Consider the following 12,746-nt stretch of genomic DNA (forward strand, 5'->3'; position numbering starts at 1 on the left):
ACAGCAGCATGTAAAACAATGAAACTAGAACACTTCCTTACACTATACACAAAAAGCAACTCAAGATGGATCAAAGACTTAAACATAAGACAAGATACAATAAACCTCCTAGAGGAAAATATAGGCAAAACATTATCTGACACACATCTCAGAAATTTTCTCCTAGAAGAAATAAAAGCAAGAATAAACAAATGGGACCTAATGAAACTTACAAGCTTCTGCACAGCAAAGGAAACCAGAAGTGAAACAAAAAGACAACCTATGGAATGGGAGAAAATCTTTGCAAATGAAACCAACAAAGGCTTGATCTCCAGAATATATAAGCAGCTCATACGACTTAATAAGAAACCACCAAACAACCCATTCCAAAGATGGGCAAAAGACCTGAACAAGTAATTCTCTAAGGAAGACATACAAAAGATCAATAAGCACATGAAAAAATGCTCAGTATCACCAATTATCAGAGAAATGCAAATCAAAACTACAATGAGTTAGCTCCTCACACCAGTCAGAATGGCCATCATTCAAAAATCCACAAATGACAAATGCTGGAGAGGCTGTGGAGAAAGGGGAACCCTCCTACACTGCTGGTGGGAATGCAGTTTCATGCAGCCACTATGGAAAACAGTATGGAGATTCCTCAAAAGACTAGGAATAGACTTACCATATGACCCAGGAATCCCACTCCTGGGCTTGTACCCAGAAGGAAATCTACTTCAGGATGACACCTGCACCCCAATGTTCATAGCAGCACTATTTACAATAGCCAAGACAAGGAAACAGCGTAAATGTCCATCAACGGATGACTGGATAAAGAAGATGTGGTATATTTATACAATGGAATACTATTCAGCCATAAAACCCGACAACATAACGCCATTTGCAGCAACATGGATGCTCCTGGAGAATGTCATTCTAAGTGAAGTAAGCCAGAAAGAGAAAGAAAAATACCATATGAGATCACTCATATGTGCAATCTAAAAAACAAAAACAAAAAAACAAAGCATAAACACAAAACAGAAATAGACTCATAGACATAGAATACAAACTTGTGGTTGCCAAGGGGGTAGAGGGTGGGAAGGGATAGATGGGATTTCAAAATTGTAGGATAAACAAGATCCTTCTACTGTAAAGCACAGGGAAATATACACAAGATCTTATGGTAGCTCACAGAGAAAAAAATGTGACCAAAAAAATATATATGTTCATGTATAACTGAAAACTTGTGCTCTACACTGGAATTTGACACAACATTGTAAAATGATTATAAATCAATAAAAAATGTTAAAAAGAAAGTGTAGAGATGACACCTTCCTAAACCCAAACACCAAGGCTGTTGTCAAATCCAACACGATGCAGAGCTCTGTCTGAATACCCACAAAGCATTGACTGACGTTAGGTAGCATTTAAACTCTGACATAACAATATGTTGAACTTTACTCACCCAGAGAAAGGACAAACATGGTTTATAAATGTGACAGGCCAGTTCATTTTTTTTTCCAGTTCATTTTGATAAATGCAAGCTGACAGATTATCCACAGGGGAGAAAAGATGGTACCCTTTTCCACCAAAGGCAGCTCAGACCTGTGGCTTTTTGTAGCTTCTGAAGGAGCCAGACCACCACGAAAAAAAAGGGTTTTTTTATTTTAAGAAAACAAAAAATGAGGTTTCTTTGAAATCAGAAAAAGAGGTGCTAAATGTCTATTACTGTTAACGCCAATAAACAAGTTATGTATTTAGACTGAAAAATTATAGCTACTCTGCAGTTTTTCCTCTCTCTCAGCGCACACACACACACTCACACACACTTCACTGCCTTTAAGTGCAATAAAACACACATGATGACATTTAAATCCATGCAGAGGTGCTAAATGACTTCCCAGAGGCAGTTAACTTGTCCACACTAATTGTATTCCTTGCAGTTTTTCTACGTCCTGAAGCAAACCTCTCCATGCAATCTGAAATTGCTGACTGTCTCCATCGCAAGAATTGCTGACAAGTAAGTCCCTTAACACAAGTGACAGACTCTATTGCCCAAGAGATGGGCCAGCTCTACAGATTGGTTCCAGGACCTTGTTGAGAAAATGCAAGCTCAGACGACCGTCCCCAAAAGAAAATGATCCTAAGGGATAAATGATCTCACTCCACATCCTTAAGAACTGGTATGACTGTCCTGATGCTTTATGAGGCACGTACTCAATGTATTCAGCTCATGGGACCCACCTGGGCCTCAAGTCAATCTCTCTCCTGCTTAGACAACTCAGTGAAAAACATCAGAGATCAATAAAGAACACTGCTCTGTTGCAGTTCCAAAGTGCCCAACATTGACAGTGCCCAGCACGTTGCACATGGGGAAAACTTGGGCTCAGGTCCAAAAGACAGAAACAAAAAGCAAGTGAGGAAAGGATGAGGACACTCAGCTAACGCAAAAAATGAAATGCTTCAGAGGGAGAGTCATCCAATGGTTCATTCAGAACACTCAGGCAACCAGCCAACGTTCTGAAATTCTGAGTCTGGGCAAAAAACAAAGTTGCTTGACTTAGCGGTCAACGTAAGACCTCATTTCACCAGATAATTAGCTTGATGCACTCGGAGCTTCATTCTGCTTGTGGGAGTAGTTCACAGGCAGATGAATGTACTGGGATGATGCTTACAGGGTGGGTCAACAGCCATGAAATTAAAGGAAACAGGCTAAATCCCCACAGGAAAAAATTAAAAAACAACTGTGGCTCACGGAGATCACTGTCTCCACTAATGGCTTTCTCTGTAGCAATCTGGCTTTGGATGCTTATTCATGATGGCCACCTTAATATCAGACTTGTTTGTAACGTGGTGATAATGCTAGCGGCTGCCATGGATTTCCCAGGCAGCAAAAGCTGGGGTCTGCATTCATTCATTCCTCCAACTGGTATTTCTTGAGTATCCACCAAGTGACAGAACTGTTCTAGGCTTCCAGGTATGGTCTACATAAAACAATGTTCCTGCCGTCGTAGAACTTTCCAGCAGGAGGAAAAAGAAAACAGAAGAATGGAACATATCAGGTGGTGATGGGGGCTATGAAAAACAAAGCAGGTTAAAGGGGCCAGAGGGTGAGCATGTGAAGTGTGAGGTCCCAACAAAGACCACCAGGAACACGTCTAGAGTTCAAGTACACATTGGGTTGATGGACTCATGGCAACAAGGGAGAAGGCACACCTTTGGGATCCAGGCATCTAAGTAAGAGGGTGTTCAATGAACCTGTTGTAAGATTTGGGTGGTGCTAGGTGATTGGAGGAAGAGTTCAAGACACTATTGGGAGGGAGGGAAAGTCTCTGATTAGGCATCTTGGTCATTCTTATTTAGGAGGCGGAGGGAATGAAGTGGGGGCTGTGAATCACAGGAGCCAGAAAGGAATTACGTAGCCACACTTGTGATTTGGACCATCTTTGCTCTTGTCTGGTTTTGGACATGATTATAAGGAGGTCTTACTTTGGTCTTGACCCATCAGGCTCACGGTGTGGCCTCATCTGATGCTGGTGTTCTGTGACGTTCTGTACGTTCATGACAGAACAGCACAGCTGAGCTCCGAGCGCCAGGCCAGGTCCTGGTGGTCAGGGGCTGCTTTTCTCTTCCTCTTCCAAGATAAGTACTAGGACTATTTCTCTTTTATAAACAAGGAAACAGAGGCTCGGAGAGGTGAAGGACTTATGCTCGAGCAAGCAACCAAGAATGCCAGGATTCAGACTCAGGTTATCTGACTCCAGAGCCAGCCTCTTACCCACACCACACATGGGTCTCTTCAGTGCTGAACCTTTTGAATTCCTGTGGCAAGATGGCAACTTGGAGAGGGCCGGGGCAGGGGGCCGTCAGTGGGAGGGTGGACTCAAAGCCTGCAGGGGAAGCTACTAGCAGCAGACACCCCTAGCACCTAGGCCAGAGGTGCACATGCCCAAGAAATTAGTTCCACTTGGTCACTGTCAAGGTGAAAATATTTTTCTCTAAGGGATGAGGAAAGATTTTCCTTTTTATTTCAATTGTAAGTTTTCTAGATAAACAACAAGATCTTACTGTATAGCATAGGGAACTATATTCAATATCTTGTAATAACCTATATCAAAAAAGAATATTAAAAGGAATATATATGTATAACTGAATCATTTTGCTGTACACCAGAAAGTAACACAACACGGTAAATTGACTATACTTCAATTTTTAAAAATCAGAACATTTCTTTTTCAATAATTTAATCAAAACCCATTTATGTCAGCAACTTATGAACTATAACCAAGATTTTAAATCTTGGAATATGTTATTTTAAAAAAGACCACAAAGGTAATGTTCTAGTACATAAGGCTAACAGAATAAGAGGCAATTAATATTTCCTGTATCTTGCATGGAATACTACTCAGCCATAAAAAAGAATAATGTCAACTGCAGCAACATGGTTGGACCTGGAGATCATCATACTAAGTGAAGTAAGCCAGAAAGAGAAAGAAAAATACCATATGCTATCACTCATATGTGGAATCTAAAAAAAAAAAAGAACACAAACTTATTTACAAAACAGAAACAGACTCAACAGACATACAAAACAAACCTAAGGGTATCAGGGAAGGAAGAGAGTGGGGAGGAATAAATTTGGAGTTCAGGATTTGCATATACTACTATATATAAAATAGATACACAACAAGGTCCCACTGTATAGTACAGGGAACTATATTCAATACCTTGTAATAGCCTATAATGAAAAAGTATGAAAAGGAATATATATATAACTGAATCACTATGCTATACACCAGAAATTAACACATTGTAAATTGACATATATATATAAATATATATAAAATATATATATAATATATATAAATATATATAAAATATATATATATATATATATATATATATATTTTCTTTTTCTCCCTGGATCCCGGACTTTATAACGCCCTCTCCCACGGCAGCAGGGCCGGCCTTACCAGCAGGTTTTCTGGCTTGAGATCGCGGTGGACTATGCGCCTGTCGTGCATGTGGACCAGCGCCTTGCACAAGTCCATGAGCATGAGGGCGGCGTCGCGCTCCGGGAACTTAACACTTTCTATGATGGCATCGAAAAGGTCTCCTCCCTGCACATACTCCATGATCAGGAAGATCTCCGTGTCAGTTTCGTACACTTCGTGCAGTTTCACGATGTTGGGGTGAGAGAGGCTCTGGATGATCAGGATCTCGCTGTCCACCATGTCCTCCTTCCCCTTGAGCTTGGACTTGTCGATAATCTTCATGGCGTAGGCCTGCCGGGTCCCGCGGTGCCTGCACTCCTTCACCACCGCGAAGTTCCCGTCCCCGATCACGCGGCCTGTCTCGTACTGCTTCCGCACGTCGGCCGCCAGGATGCCCGCGGGCCGCCGCCTCCTGCCGCCTGGCCGCTCGGCCTTATTCTCCTCTGGCCTCGTCTTGGACTCCTTTTCTAGCCTGGCCGGCGGCTCGTCTTGGAGTACCATCTTTCTCCCTCTGGACATCCCTAGCTTCCTCTCCTTCTCCACCTCCTGCTCATCCCTCTGCGTCCTGGGGAGCTTCTCCAGGTCAAGGTCGGCCTGATGCTCCTTCAGAGGCCAACCTCCCTGCCTGCTCCTGCCTGCGCTCCTGCTGTCTTTCTTCCTGTCTCTTGGCCCCTCCTCTCGGCCAGGCTGAACTTCCCCCAGGTCCTTCTTGGCCTTGGCTGATGCTGGGGGATGGCCCTCCTGGCCTCTGGGGTCTCTGTCTTCTTTCTTGTCTGTGTTTTTGCTGGGTCTCCCCAGCTCCTGAGGGGGGTGCCCGGGACTGCCCCTGTGGCCCTCCTTCCAGCCTTCCTCTGCACCCTGGGGCTTCTCCTCGGGGGACCTCCTGCAGCTCCTGGTCCTCACCAGCTTGTCCACGTCGTAGCGTGGACACCTGCCCAGGTCCAGCTCACTGGTGCCCAGGGAGAGCCGCTCCCTCTGCAGGCCCTGCTGGAGCTCTCTCTCTCTCTTGCACTTCTCACACCTGATAATTTCACCCGACGTCTTTTCAATCTCTACCCCCAGGTGCTTCTCTCCGCTGGCCTCCCTCTCCAGAGTGGCTTCCCTGGGCACCTTGCTATCAGGCTCAGGCTCCCTCTTGCCTCTGACCCACATCTTCCGGGCCCTCAGCCTGTCCTCCCCAGGGGTCTTCCCCAGAAGTCTGACGGTGGCCTGGGATCTGGCAGCCTCACCACAGCTCTTGGTCTCCGTTTCCCCACCATGGTGACTCCCTTTCAGAGCCTTGCTATAAAGCCGGCTTCTCAGCCTTGGCGAGGGGGCCCGACCGTGCTGGGTCAAGGTCAGGGCCCGGGTTTTGCTGGGGTACAGTTCCTCGACAGCCACCTGAATGCTCTTCAGCGTGAGTGGTTCCTTGCCCATGGCGATGAAAGCATCCCCCTCCCTGAAGAACTCAGACACACTCCTGATTTCCCTGCCCTTGAGGGTGAACAGCTTCCTCACGCGGTCACTCTTCCATCGGGGAAAGCCCAGGGCCTCTGAGACGTCGGCCAAGAGCTGCTCGAAGGTCTGCACTGAGCGCCGGTTGAGAAGCAGCGTGATCTTGCGGAGGGGGTGCCCGCCCAGCTTGATCACGGTCACAACCCGGGGCTTCAGCGGGCTGCTCTCAGCGTGGACGGGGTGAAGGCCACACTGGGGGCTGAACACAGGCACCTCGGAGCCGCGTGGCCCCAGTAATGGTTTCTCCAGGCTCCCTCGGCCAGCTGGCAGCCACGTGCCCTGCAGCTTCCGCTCCGTGATCTTCGAGCTTAAGTACTTTAGAGAATGGTCACATAGGCCTCGATGTCCTGTGGGAGGAAGGGACAACACAGTGTTGGTCAAATGGGTTCAAAGAGCCCTCTGACCTGCACCAAACCGTTACCAAAGATGGCTGATTCTGTTACAGGTTAGAAGTGTGCTCTTTAGGGGATCTGCTTGAAACGATGGTGCCTTTACACGTTAGGTCTAATCCCCAGTCTTCATGAGAGACCAGACGTGCAGAACAGTGTCCACTTCAGGCCTGATGTGGACAGCCTTCGGGCCTGGCTCCCCCAGGTCTCCCAGGAACCCCCCAGGATGGGCTATCTCTCAGTGGCCCCTTCTCAGCAAGGTCTGACCATGAACACAACTTCCACGACCCTGAAGTGAGCGGACCTTCGAGGATCTACAACCGAGATAAAAGGTCCAAGGTTTGCTGCCCAGGAAACACCAATGAAAGATCAGAACTTTCTGGACCTTTAAAGACCTCAAATCTTACCCACCTCTTTGCCAAGAACAGTTTTCTCAGCTTCATTTTTCAACCCACCCAAGGCGAGGCAATATGTGAAGAGGTTCTGATCACAGAGTTTGACACAGGTCTGGATTTGAATCCTGGGGGGGCATTGACTCTTTGGGTGAACTTGGGCAAATCACATGAGTTCTGTTTTTTCATCTATGAATGATAACACCTGCCTCCCAGGATTTTTGTGAAGAGTAAATGAGAAAATGATTACAGTTCACTGAAAGGAGTGCTTGACACACAGTAAGGGCACGGTGATTGCCAGGCATTAATACTGTCCTGACACTCTTAATATCTCTCTTGGATGCTCATTTCACTTTGGTAGCAATGTAATCTGTCAATAAAGTAGAGGTCTACCATGCACAGCTTCACCTGCTATCACAGGAACTCATGGGCCAACATGACATGGTGATCTTCTCCAAATGGTTTTTCCTCTCGTTTTTAAAAAAAGGAAAGAAAGAAACCAACGTCATATTCATATTTGAGGGGAAGGTTATAGCTCAGTGGTAGAGTGCATTCTTACCATCCATGAGGTTCTGGTTCAATCCCCAGTATCTCCGTTAAACATATATATTCATGTTTAGAGCTTTAATAATGAGGTGCTCACTCTCATGGTGTTTCCTGATAAACAGAATAAATGAAGGAAAGAGGACTCTGTACTTCCTGATCAAGTGTACCGAGCCACAACTCATTTTCTTGTGCTTCACTTTCTTATGCTTTAAAGATACCACATTTTTTATAAATTGAAAATCTGTGCCATCAAGCAAGTCTATCGGCACCATTTTTCCAATAGCATGTGCTCACTTCTTGTCTCTGTGCCACATTTTGGTAACTCTGACGATATTTCAAACTTTGTTATTATTATATTTTTTACGGTCATCTGTGATCTGTGATATTAGGTGTCACCACTCTGACTCCCTGAAGGCTCAGACGATGGCTAGCATTTTTTAGCAACAAAATATTTTTAAATTAAGATACATACATTGTTATTCTTAAACTTAATGCTATTGCACACCTAACAGACCACAGCAGAGTGTAAACATAACCTTTACATGCACTGCAAAGCCAAAAAATTTGTGTAACTGGCTTTTTTGGGATATTGGCTTCACTGCAGTTCTCCAGAACCAAACCCACAATAGCTCTGAGGTATGCCTGTAGTGGAGACAGAAGTGGTTCAATTTCCATTTCTGTTCAGGTCAGGAAAGGACAACAGGAAAACGACAGAATGTGTAACTCAAGTGAGCCCTGAGGGTGGGCTGCAAACTATTAAAATTACCCCCACAGGATCCCTAGGTCTTATCCTACATGCATGAATCTGCCGATTATGCTTCCTTTAAAAAGAAGTTAAAAATAATTATTTTTTAAGTGCATTTGAATTGTGGCAGAAACTCCGGTGGCGCCAGGATGGGCAATTTGGCCCAGCGTATTTACACAAAATGTTTTTTTGTGTTTTTAATTATAACATACAATCTGTTCCAGGATGAAGTTCCATCTAGACACAGGTGTCTGATTAGATGACAAGTAGTGACTGGGACAGCTCTTCCCACATGCCATAAATTTATGAGCTTAACAACCACACTTACAGTTAAACTATTTATGGACATCTGCTATTCTCTCTGATCTGCCTCCATTTTTGGCTGAGACATTGATGCTAATAGAGAAGGAGAGAGGTCCCCAGCAGAAATACTAGTTTGTGTTTCCCTAAGGAACAGGAAAGGTGCCAAGGAAGGAGACCTTCAAACGCATGTGTACAAAGGGGCTAAGGGTTCTCGCTTGTTTTCCTTACGGTGCTTCTCACACAGTGGGACCTTCGATACATATTCTCCAGGCTAAATAAAGGGAAAAGACTTCTCTACTCCAAGGAAGTTTCGGGGGAGAACTAGGAGGACAAAGGGGTATTCTGTGACATTAGGGATGCAGGAGAATTTCGTGTGGAAGGGGATTCCGAGGAGGTCCGCTATGGGATGTCAGGAGACACAACAGGACTCCAGGAACAGGACAGACACTGTGGGTCACATGTTGAGTGGTGACACAGGATGACAGAGAGGCAAGTCATGATGAGACCTCAAGGTCCCAAACAGTGAAATTGTGGAGTTTGGGCGTAGTGACAGATGACTTGGCTTGCAGTCCCCAGAGCTGGGGTGGGGAGAGGGTGCACACTCTGTGCCCAGCTGGTTGCAGCAGACCCTAGCTCAGAATCTGTCCCGTCTCCAGGGGTTAGGAGAGCACTCTGGGCATGCTCCAGCCCTGAATCCAGGAGAGGCTCCACAGGAGTGGCCCCATCCCAGGGCGCGGACACAAAGGATATGAAGACAGTGCAGCTCAGCCTCCGTCCTACCACCATCAGGCATGTGCAGCCCACGGCCCAGGTATTCTCAAATTCACCTAAAGCCTCTGCAATCTGGGGCCAGAGTAAGAACTCAGTCCCCCTCCTCCCCGCCTCCCCAGCATAACTGGGAGCTACAGAAATGGCACGTCTGGTTCTGTCTGCATCATGCTACTGGGGAGTACTAGGAAAACACAGCCTCAAGATGCAATTATTTTTAACCTCTCTTCCACAAGCCTTCCTTCCTCCTTTAAAATTCTTGGTCCAGAGCAGATTTTCCTTCTTTAAAGAAGAGAAGAAAAATCAGGAGCCTCTAAATATCTGGTCCATTGGCAGGGAGAGCAAACGTTAGGGAGAGGAAGACCCTGGCACATCCCTGGGCTCTGTCTCCAGGAACAGTCCCATCTCCCAAGGAAAACAACGCCCCAAGTACTTTCAGGCTGACTGTAAATGGCATGATCCCAGGAGCCACCCCAGATAACCCAACCAGAAAGCCAAAGGCCAGGCTACGTCTGCCTGTCTCCAACAACAACTTACAAAATCGATTACGCGGAACCATATGAAATCGCCAGTAGTTCTTCCAATTACCAAAAAATGGAAACTTCACATGGCTCAGCCTAACGTGATCCAGGACAATAACCCCTGCTCTGTCCCCATAGCAACAATAAATAGTTAACGAAGGTATAGACTGTAAAAATTAAGCATCCTAATTCCAGTCCTCAGCCACCCAGCCAGCACCACCCGGGAGGTGATGCCGGGAAAGGATGCTCTCGTAACTTCGGTTTTTCTGTTCACTTCCTACAGCAACACAAACTGACCTCCACTTGGCAATACTGCTGTTTCGGCCTGAAGCACCCCAAATACAAATGTGGATGGGGTTTCTCCCCGGCACCCATCCAGCCCATGCACGCATGTTCTGCTACAAGCCCTGCTCTCCCTGAGCCACCCCTCTGCTCACGGACTTACGGTGCTCCTTATTACCATCCTTGTGGGTTAAACCCAAAGTCCTCAGCTTGGCATGTAAGGCGCTCCCTCGTCCAGGAGTGCCCCCTCGTCCTCACCCACTCACCCCCAACCCCACTCTCCCCTCACTCCTCCCACCCATCCAAGCCTCACCATCATGCAAGACGGAAGACCGGTATCCACCGCCAAACCTCCCCGACCCTCCCCGTCACAGTCAGAGCTCCCTCCCCTGAAGCCCCGGTCACTCATTAAACCAGCCTTTGGCATGAATGCCTGAGACCCTTCGTTCTACACACCTCAGCTGATTGGTACTCCATCTTCACAGGTGTAAATATTCTCCCTCTCAACTTCGCTTAGGCTCTCCAAAGGCAGAGCGTGTGGATTACGCCAACTCCCCTACTCTGCCTACCACGTAGAGTAAGCACTCGAGATTTGGGAAACCCGTTCCCAACCCTAACATCAAACGTGTATATCAAGCCTCAGTCCAGTTTTCCTTGTAAATGATTGAGTGTTACTACTTTCCACACCGGGACACACCCTGTAACAGACCTGAACTAGATGAAACAAGTGACGTGAAAGAAAACACGATCACAGACATTGACTCCAAAGAAATGTGCCAGTGCAGCATTTATGAAGAACAGCTGACACAGGTACCTGCCTCCAGAGTTTTGTGAAAGCATCATTTTAGAGCTGTGCAAAGAACGTGACCATGGAGTCAGAAACCCTCATTCAAATTTGGGTTCATTAAAACTTGGTTCTACCAGGCTCTGAATAGCTGTGTGACCTTGGGATGCTGTGTAACCTCTCTGAATCTCAGTTTCCACATTGGCCAAACCTGGTCTCTCACTCCTGCTGAGGGCACCCAGCACACTGCTTAGCACAGAGCAGGGCACTCAAACTGTGTTTGTGTTTGTTTTCTTCCCTCTGTAACAGAACGGGTCCTGTAACCTTGAATGTCCCCCAAATCCAAGTACACGTCAAGGGCAAAGAGGTCACAATGCTAAATATGACACAGCGGGCTGAATTTGTCATTCATGTAGCGATTGAAATAGGAAACCAGTAGGGACAGGATATTAAGAGAAAGACTCAGGCAAATCTCAGCAAATGGCTCTTGCGGGGAGATAAACTTCCTGCTCACTGATCCCAGGATTCTCTGACTGCTGTGAGCCAATAAACACATTATCTGCACCAGGCATTTTGCTGCTATTACCTCTAAATGGCTTTGGCTCCCAGCAACTGTGCCTTCTATCTGCCACCACAATTCAGATGGATTAACATAACCCAATTCCACAATGGTCCCCGCTCCACCTTATTACACTGAAAGGGCTGCCAGAAGGGCTAACCCACCTTCCTTCCTAATCATTTATTATCACTCTGTTCAGGCAGTGAATCATCAAGGTTAAGATCAAGAAAAACACAATTAAAAACATACTGCTAACATTAATCTTTTACTCATCTTCTGTAAGCAGAACAAAGGGAGTGTACCTTTTCCTAGTCATTTCTAAACCATAATCCATCTGTCTAATTACAGCACAAGGAAAGACTATGTCTAAGTCAGCATTAACCTTGGAATTCTCACCTTGGCCCCTAGAATAACACACTAGAAAAAGAAATGGGAGAATTAAACTTACGGTTACCAGTAGGGAAGGCGGTGGGAAGGAATAAATTGGAAGTTTGAGATTTGTAGATACTAACTAGTATACATAACATAGATAAACAACAAGTTAATACTGTATAGCACAGGGAACTATATTCAGTATCTTGTAGCGACTTAGGGTGAAAAAGAATATGAAAATGAATATATGTCTGTTCACATATGACTGAAGCATTGTGCTGTACACCAGAAATTGACACAGTATTGTAAACTGATTCTACTTCAATAAAAATATATATATACAAGAAATGGGAGAATCACACCCGAATTGCTAGAGGACATAAGTCATACATAATCACTCTTTAAGCATTTACAGATTATGAGTTTAATGAAACGGGAGATTGGTGTTTTCAAACATCTGGAAATAGGCAATGAAACAACACGAAAACCCCTGGAAAATAAGTCAATGCTTCGAGTGGCATGTAATTCCCCTTCCTCGCAGGGACACTTCACTTGAAATACTTTTCCTTTTATCAGCCTCCTATTTCTGGGTGTTGTCACCAGACTGATCACTTGTGG

The 12,746-nt window shown here is 45.6% G+C and overlaps 1 protein-coding gene across 1 annotated transcript in view; it reads right to left on the reverse strand.

Moving 5' to 3' along the window:
• The window catches only part of DCLK3 (doublecortin like kinase 3), a 50,094-nt gene that overhangs the window by 18,782 nt on the left and 18,566 nt on the right, over positions 1-12,746 (reverse strand). The window contains exon 2 of the mRNA XM_072940964.1: positions 4,953-6,814. Coding sequence (XP_072797065.1) covers positions 4,953-6,814 — 1,862 coding nt within the window. The remainder of the gene's footprint in view (positions 1-4,952; positions 6,815-12,746) is intronic.

This window comes from Vicugna pacos, chromosome 17, assembly GCF_048564905.1.
Source record: "Vicugna pacos chromosome 17, VicPac4, whole genome shotgun sequence".
Taxonomy (NCBI): domain Eukaryota; kingdom Metazoa; phylum Chordata; class Mammalia; order Artiodactyla; family Camelidae; genus Vicugna; species Vicugna pacos.